This window comes from Salminus brasiliensis, chromosome 3, assembly GCF_030463535.1.
Source record: "Salminus brasiliensis chromosome 3, fSalBra1.hap2, whole genome shotgun sequence".
Classification (NCBI taxonomy): domain Eukaryota; kingdom Metazoa; phylum Chordata; class Actinopteri; order Characiformes; family Bryconidae; genus Salminus; species Salminus brasiliensis.
Genome location: NC_132880.1, coordinates 3,316,699 through 3,335,913, shown reverse-complemented (window position 1 = coordinate 3,335,913; position 19,215 = coordinate 3,316,699). Strand labels below are relative to the sequence as shown.

The following is a 19,215-nucleotide window of genomic DNA, read 5'->3' as shown; positions in this document are numbered from 1 at the left end:
CGCTGGTGCCACGAACGAGCGGAGGAATGCTAGCAGTTATTAAGAGGTTCTGCTTGATGCAAAGCAGAACATTCCTAGCATGTAAAAACAGAAGAAAGGAGGAAGGTATTTTCTTCACAATAATTCCATAAAATCCCAGAATGAAGTTAGGCAGTGGAAATCCAGTTAGAGATGAAAAAACAAGCTTGCTTGCCAAGACTTGTAATTCTCACAGCTTACCTCAATCAACAGTAATGTAGCCTTTTTTGGGCTGTGAAAATACAAACCACGCTCCCCACTTTATTACAAGCTCCTTCCTTGTACTTCCACTCACCGAACTTTTCTATGGGGTCAATCGTCCTCATGGGTTGAGGTCATAAGATGACTCCGACGTTAGCTTAGTTTCTAGATCCGTTAAACAACCCTTTGTTAGTTTGAAACAAACCAAAAATTGAACACAGCAAAAATAGCCTAAGGGTTCTCGGTTTGATCAATTCTCTAAGTCAGATCTCTTGGTTGAAGCTCTGGTTTTTCACCAGTGAGGACTGCATGTAATGTTAAAACCAGGCTGCTGAATATGGCAAAAAAGCAAGCTGTTTTAAAACTGGGAAAAGAGGGAAATCAGGGCTGATACCAGTTTGGAAGTACTGAGACGGCTTCACCTCACAATATACAGGATCTGTCATAACGTGTTGGAGCCAGAGACAGGCCACCTTCAGAGGCGGTGAGTTTGAGAGCGGGTCCACCACCTAAAAAGATCCAGGTAAGAGGGGCTCTGTGGTTGGAAACTGACCAGTGATGAAGGGCTTTAGATTTGTGGGGCCTTGAAGGAAGCTGGCTTAGACACAGAGACTCTGGCCGCTTTATAATCACATTTTATTACCAATATTTACAATCATTACAATCATATTTTGCAACAGGAATCAAAACATTAGGGTAAAAAAAAGAAAGGCACGGAGTCTGTACGACATGTTCGTCAGCATAGTATAATACAGCGCTTCTCTCTTCCTCTAAATATATATATTTATATGCATTTATATAGAAAACATTTGCCAGATTCGTTAAAGAGTACAATCTTCAGCAATCTCTCCATGATGACCTTGATACTTTAAGGCTTCCATAGTTCAAATTTCACAGTTTCAATTGTATCAACTTTATCACATTCATTCACTTGACCTCACTGCATAGGCAAAGGCATTCAAACAGCTGCGAGGTAGAGACCCCGGCCAGTTCACTGCGTCCTCCATCAGATCCCACTCATATCTGCAGAGACGCTGTGGCGTGAACAGGCGAGCGCCTCGGAGGAAAGTGCGTTGTGTCGGTTCATGAATAAGGAAACCACTTCTGCCAGTAACAAGAGAAGCATCTCCACTTCATTTCTACAAAAGCAACCATGGAAACGGTCTCAGAGCACAGGCGGCTGAAGAGGCGGACAACAGTGACCGTAAGCTTGAAGGCAAAGAAAAACAAAAAGGAGAAGCTGTTTGACCTATAATCACACCGATGCACACGGGTGGATGTTCAGTGTGGAGCTGAGAGCTATGGCAGCGTAACTGTGGGCAGTTATAAAGGATGTGTGTCAGATCTTGAGAACAATTAACAAAAACAAACGGATTTCCTCATCAATGCTGTCATAATAAAACACTGTATTTAAATCCACATCTAAGCCCTTACATTATTTCTTCATTTTCTGGACTGTATCTAATGGTCCAGCAACAATGCAAAGACCAGTCAATTCTTTTGGCCAATTTTACCCTCAATTAAAAAGTTACAAGGGTTACAGGGGTCTAATTATATTTATTATAATATTTATTTATTCATTTCTACCCAGCTTTCTTTACAATCTACAAAAGGGGTTTCAATGGTTAATTAAAATTGAAGAATTATTTTATTTATTTATTTACACCCATATTTCCCTCCAATTAAAAGAGGTTTCAATGGTTAATTTTAACTGAATTATGTATATAAATAATTATTATGTCATAAATAATTATGATTTTTTTTTATTGATTTTTTACTAAACTTTCCCCAATTAAAGAATAAAAGAAATAGGTTAATTTCAGTTTATTTTTATGTTTTGTTTTCTATTTTATTTTATTTTAATTTCTAAATTAAAAAGGTTACAATTATTAATATCAATGTATACTTTTAATTTAATTAAATTTAATTAAATTTAATTAAATTTAAAATTTTGATTTGAGGTTTTTTGTTTTTAACACAATTTCTCCCAAATTTATTAATTTCCAATTATACCTGCTATCATATGATGTTACGGATGGAGATGGAAAGCTCTGACACTCAAACAGCACCACCGCACACCACTGGAGAGCTCAACATGCTTGGTGGAGAACACCAACAGCCATATTTGTCACATCAGCTAACAGACGCTCACACTGAGTAAAGGGGGGGAGGCAGAAAGCTTTATATGCCCTCTCGGTGTCCCATCCACAGACGACTGCTGTATGATCTGGGATTGAACTTGTAAGGGCCAGCGCTTAATTGGTTGTGCCACTCGGGAGGCCTGAGTTAGGAGGTTTGAATGGCAGCATCAATATGCTTGATTATATCATAGAAAAAGGTTTTAGATTTCTCTAAAAACTAAAGTTCAAACTGAACTTTGCCACTGGATGACCTTTCAATAATTACATGATTGATTTAAGCCAAAGGCATCAAATGTAAAACTAATTAAAGTGATACGAGATTTAAAAATAACTGAAGCAGTGAGAAAACTGCTTTGTGCAAATCTGAATCTGTGCAATCTGATCTCAAAGCTAAGGACGAAAATCTGATTTTGGCACAATTGATTGAAATTCAGGCAGAATCTGATGAATCTGTCAATTCTCTTCATCCTTGCCTAAGAGTAACATCCCCTAATGTGTTCATTTATTATGATCACAGATGTGATGATGCGTAGGACAATCAAACATTAATGGTAAATTCAATAAGGGCAATCAATGAGGAACCACAACAGCTGCACCTCAGATGGCACACCAGCAGGGGGCTCCCTCTCCTGCAGACACACAGGCACTGGACAAATAATTGTGCAATTACTTTGCTGATCTGATCTGAGCTCAGCCGGCTCCTTTATAATCCTGTTTAAAGGTAAGATCAAGTGAAAGCAAGCTGCTCCTGATATTCACTCCTCCGCTGAAATCTCACTAGTGCCACCGCCGTCTGTTGATCAAGCTGAAGGAGATGAAGAGATGTTGTTGTGGAAGGAGTCAGCACTTCTTCAGCTCCACTGAAACTCACACTCTGGCAGTAGGTGGCAGTATTGACCAGCTGAAGGTCAGCAGGGCTTCTATGAGATTACTGGAAAAGAGAGAACATACTATGGATTAGCTTCTCTATTTATATCATGTGATGTATTACAATGACTTTGTCAAGTTTACAGAAAGAAAAGAGTCCTTAATATTGGGTCAGTAAGTCAGTAAATCAGTAAGTCAGTCTGTAAGTCAGTCTGTAAGTAATTAAGTAATTAAGTCTATTTTTAAGAGTGCAGATCCTCTCTGAGCTGCTCTGTGAATCAGTCTCACCACTCTGCTGTAGTCTGAAGCGAAGGTCACTCCCTTAGACGTTCGCTCCTGAGAGCCGCTGCTGCTGCCGCTCACTGAGTTCTTCCTCATGATGCCTGAGAGAGAGAAAGGGAGAGAGAGAGAGAGAGAGAGAGAGATAACATGTTACTTTCATTAGCAAATTCATCATGTTGACTTGCTCAACCACTCACTCCAGTCACTCCACCTGCTGAAGGTCATTCTGCACACATTTAAACAGGGATCAGACTCCTGAGGGTATTACCAACACTATTAGCAAACAAGTCAGTAAGCCAGTAAGTCGGTAAGTAAGTCAGGAGGTGAGGAAGTTAGTAAGTCAGTATGTAAGGAAGTAAGTCAGTAAGTGAGGAAGTAAATCAGTAAGTAAGAAAGTTAGTAAGTCAGTAAGTAGGTCAGTAAGTAAGGAAGTAGGTCAGTAAGTCAGTATGTAAGGAAGTAAGTCAGTAAGTAGGTCAGTAAATCAGTAAGTCAGTCAGTAAGTAAGTCAGTAAGTAAGGAAGTGAGTCAGTAAGTCAGTCAGTCAGTAAGCAAGGAAGTAAGGAAGTAAGTCAGTAAGTAAGGAAGTCAGTCAGTAAGTTAGTAAGTTCACTGAATGTTTCTGGGTGTGTGCTACCTGTAGGGGGCAGTATGTCAAGTCTCTGCAGGCTGTTCCTGCGGGAGGAAGGGTATCCCCCGCTCTTGGAGAGACGGCGCTGGCGGCTGGACAGCATAGCCGCCGGAGACACGATGCCTGGAGGAGGAACCTTCCCCATCCGCTCGTACAACTCCTCAATCTCCCGCTTCTGAGAGGCCTGCAGAGCCTGCACTTCAGTCAGGTGTCTGAGAGAGAGAGAGAGCGAGAGAGAGAGAGAGAGAGAGAGAGAGAGAGAGAGAGAGAGAGAAAATGAGATACTGTGTTTGGTCTTGGATTTGCATGAGGGCATTATCATCTCTGGCGCCATGAAATGAGCCCTTCAGACAAATCCATCATTGGGATGAATGATTCCAGCACTTACTCAGAGATGACTCCACTCACTGCATTCTGATTTGTGTGTGTGTGTGTGTGTGTGTGTGTGTGTGTGTGTGTGTGTGTGTGTGTAAACTGTTGCTGTGTGTAGCAGAGTTTTGAGGTACGGAGTAATAACAGACACTGTATGCCCAAAAGTTTGTGGACACCCCTTCTAATGAATGCTTTCAGCTACTTAAGGTTGCACCCATTGCTGACACAGCTGTGCAGATGCACACACTCAGCTTGTCTCATTTGTCTTTGTCTAGTCCAAGTGTCCCAATACTTGAATGAGCAAGTGTCCCACCCCCGCTCACCTCTCTCGCAGCTCCTGAAGCTCCTCCCACATGTCCTCATCCTCGCTCTCCGTCTCATCGCTGCTGGCGTACGAGGCGCTGCGCGTGTAGCTTATCCACGGCTGGCTGACGTTTCCGATTTGAGGACCCCCTGTCAAAACCTCACACAGGCTCACGCTTATCCTCCGCTGCCTCGGCTCTCCTTCCCTGACCTCGTCTTCAGCCCCCTCCAAGTCTTCAACCTCTGCCTCTCTGCTCTCCGTGTTCCCGGCTCCTCCAGGCCAACAGGGGGCGCCGTTACTTGAGTCGTTTGAAAGCTCGAAAGGTGCTTTGGTAGGCGGAGACACGGTGACAGTGCTGAGGCTGTTCTCTGATTCGCTGTCTCCCTCAGTGCTGCTTTCTGTCTGGCTGTTGTTGGAAGGAGTCGAAGGAGGGGGAGGTGTTGGGGGGCGGGGCTGCGGAGGTGTGGGCGTGGTGATCTCCATGCTTGGAGTGACTTGGAATCGTCCCACAGTCACGACAGGTTTTTTCTCTGAGGAACAGAAACAAATTACATCTGGTTTTAGACAATTTTGGATTATTTATTTATTAGTTATTAGTTATTTTTTTAATTAGATAATTACATTATTAATTACATATTATTACATGCACATTTATTGACACAAAACAAAACAAGATTAAATAAATAAGGGTACATTATTATGTCAATTTTACCCCACTTTCTACTCAATTTGCAAGGCCAATTACCCAGCCCACATTAACGTGAACTCCCCCTATCACTGCAAAGTAGCCAACATGCTCCGAGGAAAGCGCAGCTCCCCAGCTCTGTTACAATTAACTGACCCCTCTGGGCTGACCAACATCCCACTAGGAGCAGGGATTGCATTCAGCGACAGTAGGGAAGTGCCATCAACCCACCCCTGAGAAAGCAAGGCCAATTGCGCTCACTCTGACATCGGCTGCTGATGGCAAAGCGCTATGACCCGGGATGACCTCGGATTCGAACCAGTGATCACCGAGTCCACATTTACTTCATAATAGTTCATTCGGAGCCCAATCACAACCATATGTACTGAAACTGTAGTAATCGGGCTTCTAGTGGTCCAGTGGCCAGTTGCCGGAGTCAGAGCAAGCACAATTGGCCTCACTCTCTCAGGGGTGGGTTGGTGTATTGTGGACTGGACCCTGTATTTACAGAAGCATACAAAATCATTTACAAAAACTACACACAGAGGACATGGGTCCTCTATTTATAAAAAATAAAAAATGCTTTTGCTGTCACCCACAATATGTGTGACTTCTAAGGGTTTGCCAATTGTAAATTAATATGTAGAAACTGTCTGCAGTTCTCTTCTCGGCCTCTAGGGGGAAACCATGCATCATTATTGTGGCAAGAGTTCCTTCCTTCCTTCCTGCATCTTTTCCTGCTCAGCACTGGGAACCCAAACAATTTACACTGATGAATGAATGAATTCAGCTACTTTAGGTTGCACCCATTGCTGACACAGATGTGCAAATGCACACACACACAGCGTGTCTAGGCCCTGCAGAGACTAGTCTGGAGAAGATAAACATGAACCTATCGACACCATGCTGCTCAATGCCAGGTGTGAGCTAAAGGGGTATAAAGCCCCCCAGCTTTAAGCAGTAGAGCAGTGGAAGAACTGTGTTCTCTGAAATGATCCATTACTTTTGAGATTGAGAGTTGAGGGTGACGAGGTGGGGTGGTGATCATTCAATCCTGACCTCACTGACAAGAATGAGGCCAATTGTGCTCGCTCTGACTCCGGGTGCTGATGGCAAAGCGCTATGACCTGGTGATCAGTCAGTCCACATTTAGTCCATAATCGGCCACTGGACCACTCAGAGCCCCATTGACGCTCTTGTCGCTGAATGCAATCAAATCCTCACAGCAATGCTCTTCCGAAATCTTGTAGAAAACCTTCATCCCTGGACAGTAGAGACGGTTACTCTGACAAAAGCAGGCAAAATACCCTTGACTTTAGAAGAAGGAACAATGAATGAGCAAGTGTCCCAATACTTTTGTCAAATCTTCATAACTTTACCAGTAAAATATTTTTTAATTGGTAGTTGACTAAAAAGGTCAAACGTTTGTTTATCTCCTAAAAAGCTTCTGTTTGGAAGGTGAAGAGGTTCACTTGCGTCAGTCTTATCATGGCTGGTCATCTGCCAGCGTCAGACAGGACTGTGGGGTGTAATAATAATAAACCGAAGCCCAGGCTTAAGCAAACAGCAGGTACAAGCAGTAAGGAAGTGAAAAAGGAAAGCTGCTCCCAGTAAGTGTGAGTGTGTTTGTCTGCAGGTCAGTTTTCTTCATCACAAACTGCTTCTATGTCTGTATGACTCTGTACGTGCTTCTGTGTGTGCACTGGTTTATGCCTGTAGCATAATGACCACCTTTATACACAGCACTGTGCAAAGTGTTTAAGACGCCTGTGCAAATACATTCACAACTAACAAGCTGCTTAGTGTTCATCTCCTCAGTAAAACACTGATATTAGAATAAACACTCATCATAACACTCCTACAGAAAGCGGTGGTGGTGGTTCTTCATCATTGTGTTCATCATTGGAACATCTCCAAAGTTCTCCTCATGGAGTCTAGCATTATTTAGAGTTCTCCTCAGATCAACACCTGGTTTGGTGGTAAATCAGGGCTTAATGATGGTAAACCAGGTGAGCTGCTGCTGCTAGTTGAGCTCCCTAGACAAAACATTAGCCACCTTGTGTGTTTAAGGTGGTAGTACCCTCAGGCTCCTACAGATGGCGCTGCACAAGGATGATCAGGCTATAAATACCTGCAACAGGACTCATAGATTGAGAAGAGGTGGTGCGGTGCAGTGAGTGTCTCGTTGGATGTGTGGAAAATGGATAGCAAAGCAGATACAGTTAAGGATTGACCGAAGGGAGGGCGTGGCCAAAGGCCATAGTGTGAAGGGAGGAGCTTCACCATAATTGTCATTAGTGTCACATGATGTTTATGTACCAGCAAAGGTGCACAGTAGTACTTCTGCACAACACTGTATATATATGAACTATATGGACAAAAGTATTGGGACACCTGCTCATTCACTGTTTCATCAAGGGTATTAAAAAGAGTTTCTCCAGCTTTTGCTGGAGTAACTGTCTCTACTGTCCTAAGAAGACTTTCTACTACATTTTGGAGGAGCACTGCTGTGAGTATTTGATTGCATTCAGCGACAAGTGACAGTTCAGGCAAGTGTATATGAGTGTGTCTGTTTGCAGACAGTATGTGTGTGTTTGTACTGGTAATTGGCCTTCAGAGACAGCCTTGCTCTACAGGCCCGGTATGTGTGAACAGACTGCACACACTGGCGGCTAATGTGTGTTTATTTGCGTCTGTGTGGGCGTGCATGTATATATGTATGTGTATGTTTGTGCAGCGCTGTGTTTGAACAGGACGCAGACACACTACATAGCCTTGCCAGGGCCGCTATAGCATGTTAGTGTGTGTGTATGAACACGCCTTGACAGCTTATTGAGTGCCTGTGTATGTTTGAATATGTAAGTACTGTGTATAAAGCAGCTACTGTGTGTGTGTGTGTGTGTGTATGTGTGTGTGAGTTTGTAGGGTCCAGGCCTTACCCTCAGTTATAGGAGACAGTCTGGCTTTAGTTGAGCTGGCAGTGGCTACAGCCTCAGACACAGAGAGAAAGGGTGAATTTCTGGGGCAGGGCGCAGATACCTGAGTAAGGCAGGGGAGAGAACATGCACACACACGCACACACACACACACACACACACACACACACACACACATACACCTCAGATAAAGAAATAATAGGCAACATTCTGCTGCAGACAGCTGTGACGGTGTGTGTGCTGGGGTGTGCCTCAGTCACTGTGTGTACAGAACAGGTTTGAGGAAGGGCCTTCATTGGCATGTTCTTGTCTGTACTGTTTACAGTGTGTTAAACACAGGTTTAGGCTGACGGGTAAGGCCCGTGTCCCATGTCCCAAAAAGGCTCATAATTCATTTCTACTGTAATCCCAGCCTGTCTTTACCCCTTAGCATTAAACAGTTTTTATTCTTCTGTTCTGAGCTCTGTTCTGATTGGCTCTGTAATGTGCCTCATTCAAAAAACAGTGTGTGTCCCAGTGTGTCTACATACTACTCTGAGACCCCCTACTACTATACATACTATACTATACTATATACATCTTTATACAGCAGATGTGGTAGGTTAGTACATAAAATATAACAAGCAGGAAGTGATGATACGTTGCTATGTCAACACACTTTGTTCTCTTGACACAAAAGACCTCAGGGCGGGTCCACTCTGAGACTGTCCTATTAAAACTCCTTCTTAGTGGCCTATTGGTCACACAGATTCAACAGTCTAACCAGGCTGCCTGGTTAGAAAAAAAAGGTTACATTTTATCTCATGGAAATTCAGTTCATGATATGGGACCTTTAAGGTCATGGGTTTGTGTCGCCAATCATGTGTGCTAAGACCTGGAAGGAAACCAAAACTAGCTACACACACTAGCTTAATTTGATTATATTAATAATCAGTAAAACTATTGACTAATTAAACCACTATTCATTCTCCTGTTTCCTCTAACTTTCCCCCTTCAGGGGGCAAAATGATGCAAAAGGGGGTACATTCAATCAGAATGACCATGTCAATCATGCAAACATTATTAAGTAAATAAGCAAATAACTTGTTGACTTTTTTTATGAAAATACTAATCAATTCTGTTAACTTTGCAGTTAACGACACTTTAAGAGTCTGCAAGCTCCAATTTGCACTACTGTTTATATCTGCACTGACCATACCCAGAGTTTTAATCTGCTGCATATGTCACTGTACGTTTTTATGACATTTCAGGGAGCTCAATACATATTCTTTAATTCATACACTTCATAACTACACTGCTGCATATGACACTTTACTCAATGTCAATGTCAGGGATTTATTTATACAAACGAAAAGCTTAATAACACTGAAACTCTTACATTCCTACAAATTAGTATCATACCATTTCTATGCTTTTTTGTGTTATTTAATGTTTAATGTTTATTGAAATGTTTGATGTTTATTGCTGCACCATGGGTTCGAGAGTAAGGCGAGAGTTATGTCTTGTACATATTACAGCTTTTACAAAAAAGCTTGCTTTGACTTTGCCTTCGAGCAGCCTAGCAGAAAAAGAGGTGTGGGTCTGCAAATCTGCAAATCCCAGAACTGACTGGGTGCACTTAGACAAAGCCCTTAATCATGCATAGCCACATGATGCTGTGCTGGTGATGCTTTGCTGCCCCCAGACTGGGAATAGATAGGCAAACACATGGTCAGTTTCCCTTGTAGATGGGTGAATAAAGTCATTAAACTTAACTTATTAATATGCAGATGTAGTAGCCTGCCTGAGGTATGAAATAAAATGCATAATCATACTGGAATGAGAAAGAGACAGAGAGAGAGAGATAGAGAGAGAGCACTGCTACCAGTGCATAAGTAGTATTCATAAGTGGTCAACTCAAAGCAATTGAAGGAAGGACTACACTCTAGGACTCGACGCAGGCCGCTGATTGTTGAGTGTATGAATGTGTGTGAGTGTCCTCTACCGTACTCACTGTATTCTGTGGGCTGGCTGAAGTGGACGATGCAGGGGAACTGTTGTTGGAGCTGCTGGTGGAGCTGAGGGATAAAGAGCTTTCGATTTTCTCCTGAAGCTTCTCTCTTGGTCTTGCTTGGATCTCCATCTGGGGGCTTGTCCGGGATCCTGCAGCTGGCTTTGAGCTATTCTGCACAGGCTGTTTGACCTCTGTGGGCAGTTCTGTGATCACTGGCGCACCGGGAAGCATGTTTGCTTGGATTCCACCAGATGAACTCATATTCCGACCGGACACAGGACTGTCCTCATGTGGATCCGTCCTGAGGCCTTGCATGTGGGCGTCAGGATGCTGGTTCATGTCCACAAACTGCCCCGCTAGCGGTGCTCCCTGGTTGTATGGACCTTCATTTTGTCCCATAGCTGGATGCTGGGCTCCGAACATGGGTGCATAGCCTGACTGGGGTGCCATGGGGGACATGTAAGCCTGGGGCATACTGTTGGGCATGGATGTAGGGGGCATGAAGGACTGTGCCACACTCATGGCCAGTGACAGCACATTTGCCAGGGACAAGAGCGGCTGCTGAGGTGGCCACATGCCTGGTGCAGGAGCATTCGGAGGCACACTGTAAGCGGTAGGGCCGCTCTCAGCTGGATCACCTGCCTGCTGGACCGGAGAAGCAGGGGAGGGATAGGGGGCAAGGTTGGGGTTGCTGGGGTTTCGGGTGAGTGGAGATGGGTTGATGGGTGCCGGATTGACCATGTATGGATAGGGGGAGTTAGGCATGTAGTGTTGTTTGGGGAATTGTTGGGGCATGGCAGGTAACTGGTTAGGATGCAGAAGAGGAAGAGCTTCTGGGTTGGAGTATTGAGGGTACTGAGCGGCAGGAGGATGGTAGGGGTGGGCGGAGCCTGTAACACAGATCAAAGACATGAGTACGTTTTGGCCTGACCAGAAACATGCAAGCCCAGGGACTTCCAGGGACTGAAATGGCAATCTCCCTATAATAGCAGCAATGCTTCCATGTATCTACACTATAGGGACAAAAGTATTGGGACACATGCTCATTTTGTTGTGAGTAACTGATATTGGATGAACACTCCCCCCAACTTATCCCAAAAGTACTGAATGGCGCACTATCCATTATTCCACTGAACACAGTTCTTTCATTGGTCCACAGCTCAATGCTTGGGGGCTTTATACCCCTCTAGCCCACACCTGCATTGCAAGCAACTTAAAGTATAGTGTATCTATCTAACTAGCTAGCCAGCCATGATTCCATTACATCCATTGATTTGTCTGTCTAGCTGTCTATCCAAACATCCATCCATCCACCCATCCAGCAATCCAGCCAGCAAATCATGGTCCAACACTCTAGTCACAAGCTAATATTAGCCACAAGCTAAAATGCTAGTCATAATACATTTAAATATATAACATAAATATGACAGTCTAGATGAATCAGCTGGTGTATGTAAATGAAAGAGTGGGGAAGGCTGTAACACTTTCAGACGTTATTAAACCACAGCTAGGCCTGTTCAGGGTGAGCAGGTAACAGTTAAAGACCAGGAAGTCTCAGTGTGTGCTTCTGCTGAGAGCACTGCCACACATCCTGAAGTGGCCTTACGCCTGAGGGAGGTGGAGACATATCCGGTACGTGACACTGGATCTGCTCTGCTGTGTGTGTCTGTTCTTCATTTTGAACACTGTATGCCACAAATAGCTCTTTCGAAGGCAGAGCACACAGTCATATGGTTGGGAACATGCTGCCTCCTTTTGAAATCATTCCCAGTGCAGTGCTTTTGGCAGCTGCTGGAACGGGTTTGATCTCCCACCAGAAACTACAATGCCCCCCAGCATGTGTGTGTGTGTGTGTGTTCTCTACACTAATCAAATTAGCAGATTCCACTTCAAACCTCCAGGTGTCAAACACATCAGGAACTAGCCAGCATCACTGTCAGTGGGGTTGGGCTCTGGCATCAAACTGTGGTCTCCATGGAGACAGAGATGTTTTGATCAGCCTGTCACAGGGCCTTCGGGCTAGGGAGGGTAGGGCAGAGAGAAGGACCCTAGCAGTGCTGTCTGTCACTCAAGCCTGGGGATGCACTCACATAGATGGAGAAAACAGACTATTGCGCAATAGCTTAGTCACTTTCACTGCTACTGTCAGACAAATGATGGACTGATGCATTTATAATGTTTTAGAAGCCATAAAGAAGATGCAGAGTGAACGAGACAGACAGAGATACAGACAGAGAGAAATGGATCCTATTGATAGTAAGGAAATAACAATATACTCATCAAACAGCTGCAAAGGATCGTATTGCATGGTATTGTGACTGGCAATTTAGTATGTGGCTAGAGTGTTAGATCAAAACAAATATTGTACTTGATGTTGAAAGCTCCTTACTAGAAATAGAGAAATTAAGGCATATGTTCCTATCATAGAAAGGTGGATGGATGGATGGATGGATACATGGGTGGATAAATAGCTAGCTAGATGGATGGATGGATGGATGGCTGGATGGATAAATGGCTGGCTAGATGGATGGATGGAGGGATGGATGGATGGATGGATGGATGGGTGGATGGATAAATGGCTGGCTAGATGGATGGATGGATGGATGGATGGATGACTGGATGGGTGGATGGATAAATGGCTGGCTAGATGGATGGATGGAGGGATGCATGGATGGATGGCTGGCTAGATGGAGGGATGGATGGATGGATGGATGACTGGATGGGTGGATGGATAAATGGCTGGCTAGATGGATGGATGGAGGGATGCATGGATGGATGGCTGAATGGATAAATGGCTGGCTAGATGGATGAATGGAGTGAAGGATGGATGGATGGATGAATGGCTGGATGGATGGCTGGATGGATGGATAAATGGCTGGCTAGATGGATGGATGGAGGGATGGATGGATGGATGGATGGCTGGATGGATGGATAAATAACTGGCTAGATGGATGGATGGAGGGATGGATGGATGGATGGCTGGATGGATGGATACATAACTGGCTAGATGGATGGATGAAAGGATGGATGGATAAATGGATGGCTAGCTAGATGGACAAATAGATGGCATGAATAAATAAATTGGATGGATGGATAGATGGATGGATGGAGAGATGGATGAATGAATGGATGGATGACTAGAAAAATTAATGGATGGATGGATGAATTAATGGTTGGCTAGCTAGATGAATAGATGGATAGATTGCTGGCTGACAAAATGGAATGTATGAACTACTGGCTGAATGACTGGCTAGCTAGATGGACAAATAAATGGCTAACTGGCTGGCATGAATGAATAAATTGGATGGATGGATGGATGAATGAATAACTAGATGAATGGATGGATAAATGGATGACTAGATGGACTGATGACTGGCTGGCTGACTGGACAGATGGATGGATGATTGCTGGCTAGCTAGCTAGATGAATGGATTAATAGATGGATGGATGGATGTTTGACTGGATGTATTAATGGATGGATAGAATGATAGCTGGGAAGCTAGATGGATAGATGGATGAATGGACTGCTGACTGGATGGATGGCTGGCTGACCATATGAATCGATGGGTAGACTGATGACTGCATAGCTAGATGAATAGATGGATGGATGGATCGCTGGCTGGCTAGATGGATGGATATCTGCGTGGATGGATGGATGGATAAATGGCTAGCTAGATGGATGAAGGGATGGATGGATGGCTGGCTAGCTAGACGAACAGATGGATGGATGGATTTTTTAGGAACTTATTCCATGGCTTATTCCAGCAGTGTCAGTTATACCTCTTCCTCAGTTAACAACTGCAGCCTTTACAACAGCTGACTCTTGGAATAAATCTTTATAAATGTTTACAGATTTATTTCACTTGTAATGAAAAGCTTACGTAGGAGTTGTGTAGTCCTACAAATGCTGTCCTTCAGTGAAGTGTTACCGATACATCTCATGCAATAAAAGAGCTGTTGAAAATGTTTGTTTGGGTCATAGACAAATGGGTACAGTGACAAATTCACTAAAAACTGGATGTGGCTCGTCTCCTGGGGTCTGCTTAGATTTCTCGCTTTTTAAAAAGCTCATGTACCTCACACAGCTGCCTGTGATCTTCCCTTGCCATGCTGACAGTTGCATCAGAGTTTGTCCTGTTCTTTATTCCAGTAACAGAGGAATCCACTGTGTGGTGAAGTGGTGTAACAGAGACAGCCCCAGTAAGAGGATCAGACCCTTTATATGTCAGTACACAAAGCACCTGGAGGCCAGCCCCAAACCTCAGTTCACTCTGTTCTCATCACAGAAACAATAGGCAAGCTAACCAGCGTCAGCACCTTAGCCTCGCTGCTAGTTAACCTTCAGCATCTTACTGCAGATTATATGTGCACAGCAGGTGCACTCAAAGTGCTTTGCGGCTCTAGCTCAGCTACAATAAAAAGCATTAGCAACCAAATGAGTTGCTTGAGGTTGCCAAGTCTGTGTTGAATGACTGCATGGAAAAACATCTAACTGAGCCGCTGCTGGTATTTGATTATTAACTGCGTGCTCAGTGTGGTGCTGGAGGAATAGAGCTCTCAGGCTGGAGCTGTGAGGCACAAGAGCTCAGAAGAAGAAGGACACTAATGTAGGCCTCTGATAGTGGTTCTGATTATTAGGAACACTATACTAATACTGGGTATGGTCTCCCTTTGCTCTGGAACACCTTCAATTCTTGAATTCTTCATGACATGGACGTTCCCTGGAGGTTCTGGTCCATTAAATGATTGCATCGGGGCGGGTTCTTCTGAATCTCTCATTCTCTGGTATCTTGTGAGCCTTGTTTTTTTAAACTAGCTCACAAGATCTTCGCTACTTTCTTCAGAATAAGAATTTCTTGCTCCTTTTTACTGGATTACTGGCTTAGTGTTTATCTCCTCAGTAAAACACTACTATTAGAATAAACACTAATAATAACACTCCTACAGAAAGTGGTGGAGGTTCTCCATCACTGTGTTCATCATTAGAACATCTCCAAAGTTCTCCTAGTCTAGTATTAGTCTAGTCTAGTTCTCCTCAGATCAACACCTGGTTTGGTGGTAAATCAGGGCTTAATGATGGTAAATCAGGTGAGCTGCTGCTGCTGCTGATGATGATGGAGTTGAACACATCCTCCACGCTGTGCTGGCTGGACTGGGGGAGAAACCTGGAGGAACCGAGCTCTGTTCTTCAGACTAGCTCACCGACAAGATCTCACTACTTTCTTTCTTCAGAATGAGAAGCTCTTGTTTCTCATTTTTACTGGATTTATGTTCACCTGCATCTGTTCTGATGAGATCTGGAGCTTCTACAGTAAAAACTCTCTCACTGCTGAGAGACGTGGGTTTAAATGATTGTTTGACATTTTTGCCTAAGCCCCAACTACTGGATGGACAAAGGGAAAAAACAGGGTACCTGAGGTGTGGAAGGACTGAGAGCGAAGTGGACGGACAGGCGGTCCTGCATCAGAGTCGAGGTAAAAGTCTCCGCCCAATGCAGGGGAGGATCCACGGGTCACCTGACCTGCATTTGCTGCTGTGTAATCTGAACCCACATAGACACACACACACCTTTCATTAATATCAATATCATTAGTTCATGTAAATAAATACAAAGTATTTTTTCTTTATTTACATTATTATTAACAGACACCTTTGGGCACTGCAAATGGAATCAGAGCGCCACATGAGCCTAAGGTCACTATGTCCAATGCTAAGTGTGGGCTAGAGGGGTACAAAGCCCCCCAGCATTGAGCTGTGGAGCGGTGGAGCTGTGTTCTTTGGAATGATGAATGGAGCTCCATCCAATACAACCTCAATCCTAACCTCACGAATGCTCTCTTAACCAACACAATCAAATTCTCACACCAGTGTTCCAAAATTGAGTGGAAATCCTTCTCCAAAGAGTAAACTTGCTTTGCAAGTAAAAATTGCTATAGCTGAGGGGGGACAAACTCTCACTTTTCAGTACCCTTAATTTTGCTGTCCACAAACTTTAGTGTAATGTGCCATTTAGTGCAGTTTAGTGAAGGTGGCTTAATGGTTGGCTGAGGACTGGATAAACAGACAGCTGGATGAGGGGGAGGGTATATGAGGGTATACCTGAGGTGTGGAAAGACTGCGAACGGAGTGGCCGCACTGGAACAGCTGCATCGGGATCAAGGTAATAGTCTCCGGCCACTCCAGGGGAGGAGCCTTGAGTCACATGACCCACACTGGCTGCGGTGTAATCTGCAGTACAAAATGCACACATGGACACACGATCAGTACTGATGCATTGGGCCTTAATAACGAGAGGGAGGCCTCATTACATTACATCATAAGAGTAATAAAATCCATATATGCAGAAACTGTGTATGTCCATTACCTGGTAGAGATGAAGACGAGTTTGTGCGTGACAGTCCCTGTGTGTGCAGATTGGGCTGAAAAATAAAAGACATCAGACTCTTTAAGACATCTTTAAGACCCTACTAGAGAGAAAGAGAGAGAGAGAGAGCATTCTAAGGTATACTCTCTTTACCAGTGGTATCTGACTTCTGAAGGTTTCTAGCGAGTCTGTACATGAACAGCACTGCGTTTACGAGGTTCGGCTGACGTTTTACAAAGTATTTACAAATGATAAGTTGCAGTGCAGATGGAGCTAGTAATCAGCTGCTATTTAAGACAGTACCTGCTGTTTAATGAGGCCTGATGGAGGACACTTGTCCATGTTTGTGTGGATTTATGTAGCACAATTCAATCCTACATGACCATTTTCAAGACCAACCTCTCTTTAGCCCTTTAGCCCCAACAGCCTATTTCAATACTAGGTAGATATCCCGTATTCGGATTGGCTGCCCTGCATTGTGCTTCATTCAAACAAGCCAGTCTAAAACAGAAGCAATGGCTAAGTTCAGGGTTCAGCTGCTGCTCCAGTCAGGTGTTTGGGCCTTCTGGAGGGCAGCAGTGTCAGCAGCAGATACATCACTTCAACACGAGTGGGTGAGCTATTTAAAATCAGCCATAGGCTGTGAGAGCAGGTATTGTAAATGGAAATGCGGCCATGGTTGAGACATCACAACCACAACAACATCAAAATGAGCTGTTTAGCAGTTTCATTTTCATATCTCAACAGTACGAAGTGTGGAGTTTACTACTGTAAAAAGTGTATTTTCCCTTATATGGTCACTTTACGACAAAAACAACAGCACAGATTCCATCAGTTTGCCTGAGAAGTGAAAGTGTGTCTTAATTACTGGGGGTCACGAAGGGCAAATCAATAGCTGGGGTCATAGAAGTTCTATTCTGAACACAACGCCAGCTCCAGCAGGAATAACCCTTCAAAACACAGAGTACTCACACATCCCCCCTGAAGGACTGTCCAATACAAAAGTGTTTTTGTACACTGCTGAGAGCTGAAATGCACCATTTTCACATCTACTGCTATTAATACACTGCATTAAATCAGGAGAAATGGTGTGAGGGAACTATTTAGCTTTGTTGCTTGTGTACATGTTATTTGTCCTTGTATTTAACACTGCAACAAAAACACCATCATGTGAAAGCATTTGCACTGTACCAGTCCAGCACAGTGCTCGCTTTTATCTTAACTTAATATTAATGCTGCAAAACACCCCAGGGTCTCAACAAGAACCTATATCCAATACCAGCTGTGTGATGAGTTGACTTATAGTTGAAAAGGAGGTCTTTTGGTTGGTCAGTTTTGTGATTGGCTAATGTTTTGTCAAATATCAGACCTTTAAATTGGACAGATGTGTGATTTGTTGATGTCTAGACTAGATTTTAGGCCTTTTGATTGGTCAGACATGTGATAAGTTGGATTTTAACAAACAATCTGGCCTCTGATTGGTCAGACATGTGATTAACTGACTTTTAACAAACAATCTGGCCTCTGATTGGTCAGCCATGTGATTGGTTGACTTTTGACAAAAACATCAGGCATTTTGATTGGTCAGACGTGATTAGTTGACTTCTGACAAACAATCTGGCCTCTGATTGGTCAGACATGTGATTAGTTGACTTCTGACAAACAATCTGGCCTCTGATTGGTCAGACATGTGATTAGTTGGCTTTTGACAAAAAATCCAGCCTTTCTATTGGCCAGACATTTAGTCATTTATTAGGCCTTTTGATTGGTTGACTTCTAGTAATATTAGTAAGTATTAGCTGGTGTTTAGTTGGATAATCTGGCCTTTTGATTGGTCAGAGGTGTGATTAGTTTGCTGTTAATTAAACTTGCGCTTAACCAGGGTTGTGATGAATTGATTTTAGTCCAAAAGTAGGTCCTTTTGGTTTGGCCAGTTAGTTTTGATCAACAAATCAGGGCTTTTAGTTGGTTTTGAGAGTTTGAGAGTGTAACTGACCTGGGAGGCAGAGAGCATTCCAGCTCCGCTCAGGTAGGGCAAGCGAGCGGAGTCCCCAGACTCCAACAGCCCCAATGGCTCTCTTCTCATCAAGGCCTCAGCTCGCCGGATGATGTCTTTCATTCGGTGAATAAAACCTTCCTTCTCTGACGGCAATATGAACTCATTGTGCGCCTGAAGAGAGAGAAAAATTAGGAGGTCATTTGAGGTCATTTGAAATCACCCCTTTGATCCTACACAAACAGAATCGTAGAACTGACCCACATACAAACACATGCCCTGGGCTAAGCACACACTCCTACATGTGTCATAAGACAGTGGTATGGACTGGATGAACAGAAACAGCCTGTGGCCCTGACAGATACAGAGGCTTGTAAAACTGATCATCTGATCATCGGCTCCAGCTTCAGTGGAGAGTAGCACCA

The 19,215-nt window shown here is 43.7% G+C and overlaps 1 protein-coding gene across 1 annotated transcript in view; it reads right to left on the bottom strand.

The window, feature by feature from the left end:
- Window positions 1-841: 841 nt before the first annotated feature.
- wnk4b (WNK lysine deficient protein kinase 4b) overlaps window positions 842-19,215 on the bottom strand; it is an 80,542-nt gene continuing 62,168 nt past the window's right edge. Inside the window, exons 13-22 of the mRNA XM_072675188.1 lie at window positions 18,791-18,964; window positions 16,795-16,849; window positions 16,530-16,658; window positions 15,844-15,972; window positions 10,431-11,320; window positions 8,441-8,540; window positions 4,836-5,346; window positions 4,147-4,352; window positions 3,516-3,610; window positions 842-3,291 (exon numbers count right to left, since the gene is read on the bottom strand). Of these exons, the coding sequence (XP_072531289.1) occupies window positions 3,289-3,291; window positions 3,516-3,610; window positions 4,147-4,352; window positions 4,836-5,346; window positions 8,441-8,540; window positions 10,431-11,320; window positions 15,844-15,972; window positions 16,530-16,658; window positions 16,795-16,849; window positions 18,791-18,964 (2,292 nt within the window). The 3' untranslated portion in view covers window positions 842-3,288. The remainder of the gene's footprint in view (window positions 3,292-3,515; window positions 3,611-4,146; window positions 4,353-4,835; window positions 5,347-8,440; window positions 8,541-10,430; window positions 11,321-15,843; window positions 15,973-16,529; window positions 16,659-16,794; window positions 16,850-18,790; window positions 18,965-19,215) is intronic.